We start from the raw sequence: 3320 nt of genomic DNA, 5'->3' as shown, positions 1-3320 counted from the left end.
CTAAACCCCGCTATTCCCAAGAGAATCCACTTCCCCACAGTGTGTGGTGGCTGTCAACTGTCCACGTCCATCCTTCAGGCCCTCCTGTCCTAATGGCAGCCCGTCTGCAGCTGATGGACTCAAGCACACTTTTCTTCCTCGGCCTACCAACCAAACCAGGGGTGCCACCACTTCCCTGGGGAATGATACATCCCAAGGCAGTGGCCCCACCTGCTGCTTAGCTCCTGAGAACACAGGACAAGCAACCACCTGCATCTGTGCTCACCGGCCCCCTGCCCAGGACTGGCTTCCCAAGGCAAAGGTTTGCCTGAGCTCTGGGAGCCAAGGGCACCATGGTGGACAGCAGCCTCTGGGAAACTCTGACTGTGACCTGGGCCAGCGTCCACCTTCTCAGAGCCTCTGTTCCTCACCTGTACGCTAGAGCCCCAGCAACCATGAGGGAACATGGCCACCAGGGCTGTGCAGTGGGTGCTCCCTAACGCACAGCTCATTGCCCTCCCTCCTCTCAGCGCAAAGTGCCCTGCACACGTCTCTGCCACTGCCCTGCTCCCCCCACCACAGGGTACATGGGACCCAAGGGAGACACTCCTTAGGGTTTGGTACTCACTCTGGTTCCACCACCACCACCCCCATGAGTCCCAGGCAGGGGCGATTTGGGGTCTTCTCTGTGTTGCCTCCTCTCTTTGTCCCAGTTGCCCTTCCCCCGATTCCAAATGGACCCTCACAGCAGGAACACGCCACATTTGTGCCCACGGTGATGCCTGTAGGCCAGCCAGGGATCCAGGCACATCCGGCGTGGGTGCAGAGTCTCCACCTGCTGCAGCCTCTCCACGTCCTCTGGCAGCATCACAGACACCCTTGGTGTCCCTCCTATGTCATACCTGTGGGACAAAGCACAACGTCCTGCCGGGCAGGGCCACGTCCTCCCCTGGGTCCAGCTCTGTAAAGCCAGTCCAGATTGGCTTTATCCGACCTCCCCCTTCTGGACTAGTGATTTCACAGCAGGAAGTCCCCCCTGCTGTCTACCCGAAACCTCGCCAACCCCAGTGCCTCCGAGTTCTGTCCTCAGGCACGAGCCCTGGTTTGCTGTCTCCTCATGAGGAGCTGTGATGTCCTCTGCTGAAGACAAGGACCCATCACCCACTGGGCTCCCTCCCGGTCTCCCCCAGGATGCAGAGCACAGGGAGGATTCTGGGTGTCCTCGCTTAGGGGCAGGGAGGGCTTTACCTGAAAATTGGCCCCAGCTCCTGGAAGTTCTGCTGCATGTCCAGGTGGAGGTTCTCATAGCCCTGGTCCTTCCAGATCTGCAGTGTCTTCATCCAGGTGTTGGAGCGACTCTGGGGTATGGCTTCGAAGGGCAGCACTGCCTTGGGGGCCAGAGCGGCTCTGGTGCCCAGTGTCCGTGGCCCTCTCAGGGACAGGCAGGGCCCCGCCAGCCACGCACCTGCCTTTCTCCTGAATGCCATCCCAATGCTCCCTCTATTCCGTGCCCAAATCCTTTTATTTGTCATGGGACCTGCACTGGTAGATGAATCACGTCATGGGAGAAACCGTCCCCGGACCTGCCTGTACACCCAGGGCTGAGGTCAGGGCTGAAGCAAGGTCTGCCCTGGGGTGCAAGGGGGTGGAGGTTGGGGGAGCAGCCTCTCCCTCCTCCAGGGCAGAGCAGTGGATGATGAATGTGCCCCTTATCTTTCCTGGGACCTTGGATTATTCATCTACCTCTTGCAACATGCAGTGCAGAGGAAAGGGGAGAAGAATGGGGTTCACTAGAGTAACCCACTCCTGCCTGTCCCTGCCCTCCCAGGCCTTGTGCTGGTGCCTGCAGTGGAGAGCTGACCGGGCTCCATCATCATGTCAGCCTCAGCCCTGGGGGCAATGCAGTGAGTGCAGGGGCACAACGTGTAGGGGGGATTCACTGTGTGTTTCAGGGCTTCACTGTGTGTCCCGACCCGACCCAGTCTTGCCTGGCCTTGCTGGTGCAGCTAATGGAGACATCGGTCCTTCAGGGGTTGGGGGTGCTAGAAGCCACCCTTGGGCTGAAAGTTGAGGCTGTAGCTTGCCTAGACCCGTCCTTGCCTATGAAGTGGCCTGTGGCAGCTGTTCCGGACCTGGCTCCCCCATGGCACATTGCCCTGGTTTAGATTCAGAGCTCAGGCAACAGGAGATGGTAACATCCGAGCTGCGGCACCATCAGGGCCCCGCTGTCCAGTCAGCTCTCTGCAGCAGGCACTCGGCCAGGGCTGTCCTTCAGAGGGTGGGTCCGTGGTGTGGTTCTCGTGTTGTCCCACTGAAGCCTGCAGCAGTCCCGGGAAGTAGGCACTGCTGCCACTGTCCCAGATGTTCTGTCACCTGCCTCATGTCCCAGGGAGGGAGCCCGGGGCCCTTGCCCTCAGCTCTGTTCAGCTGTGCCTTTGAAGCCGGGCCCCCTGTTCCCAGCCTGAGGCTGGGCAGCCCAGCTCCAGGAGGCTGCCCCCCCTGCTGTCTCCCAGCACCTTCCAGGGGGCTGTGGCCTCTCCTGTTTCAGATCCCAGTAAGAAGTGAATTCTGTTCTGCTGGGGGTCTGCCTCAGCTCTGCTTGCCACTGACTTCTACTCTTGAGGTTCCAGCATGAAAGAGACACCCATGAGTCAATCAGGGCCTGCGGGGGGCGGGGGCTCTCAGCCTGGACCCGGCACGGGGAGCATGTTGGGCCCTGCCCTCCCTGGCCCATGCTGCCCACCAGGGCCCTGCCTCTGCCTGTCCACTGGGGAGACAGTCTGGCCCCACGTGGCATTGCCCTACAGTCTCCCCTTCGAAAGATACCCCACATCCACTTGGGGCAGGCACCTGGCCAGGAGGGGATACCAGGGTTGCTGATGTCCTGGGGGACGTTAGTGCTGGTGGGGCTCTCCACCAAAATGCTCATCAAAGGTAAGTGGGGCAGACTGAGGGGGTGAGTGTGGGCGGGAGAGTCACATGCCACACGGGCCCCAGATTTGTGGAGCACAGCTGCTCAGAGGACCACAGTGTCTGTGGGATCCAAGCGTCTCACCCATTAATTATCCCATGAGCACAAGTTAGGGTAGTTTGAGCGTGTGTGTCATGAGACTAGAGAAAGTACAAGGCGCTACCCGGAGAGGTCCAGCGGGGGGCAGGTGCCACCAGGGCTGAGGCAGCATTGGGAGGTGCTGACCCTTCATCACTGGTGGCTGTGGTCTGGGTCTCTGTAGGGAGGAGGACTGGTTGGGCGGCCTGGGGTGCAGCCGACTGGCTTCACTATGGACTCACGCCGACAAGGACGGCAGAGGTGTGGGTTTCCCCTAACCCTAATCATGTTG

The 3320-nt window shown here is 60.4% G+C and overlaps 1 protein-coding gene across 1 annotated transcript in view; it reads right to left on the bottom strand.

Moving 5' to 3' along the window:
• The window catches only part of LOC100948075 (cytochrome P450 11B1, mitochondrial-like), a 6302-nt gene extending 4836 nt beyond the window's left edge, over window positions 1-1466 (bottom strand). The window contains exons 1-3 of the mRNA XM_012814013.2: window positions 1228-1466; window positions 726-881; window positions 365-417 (exon numbers count right to left, since the gene is read on the bottom strand). Coding sequence (XP_012669467.1) covers window positions 365-417; window positions 726-881; window positions 1228-1466 — 448 coding nt within the window. The remainder of the gene's footprint in view (window positions 1-364; window positions 418-725; window positions 882-1227) is intronic.
• Window positions 1467-3320: the final 1854 nt, after the last annotated feature.

Source organism: Otolemur garnettii, unplaced genomic scaffold, assembly GCF_000181295.1.
Source record: "Otolemur garnettii isolate 467f Iridium unplaced genomic scaffold, OtoGar3 scaffold00510, whole genome shotgun sequence".
Classification (NCBI taxonomy): Eukaryota; Metazoa; Chordata; class Mammalia; order Primates; family Galagidae; genus Otolemur; species Otolemur garnettii.
Note: the sequence above shows the minus strand (reverse complement) of the source record. Positions and strands in the feature narration are given on the sequence as shown.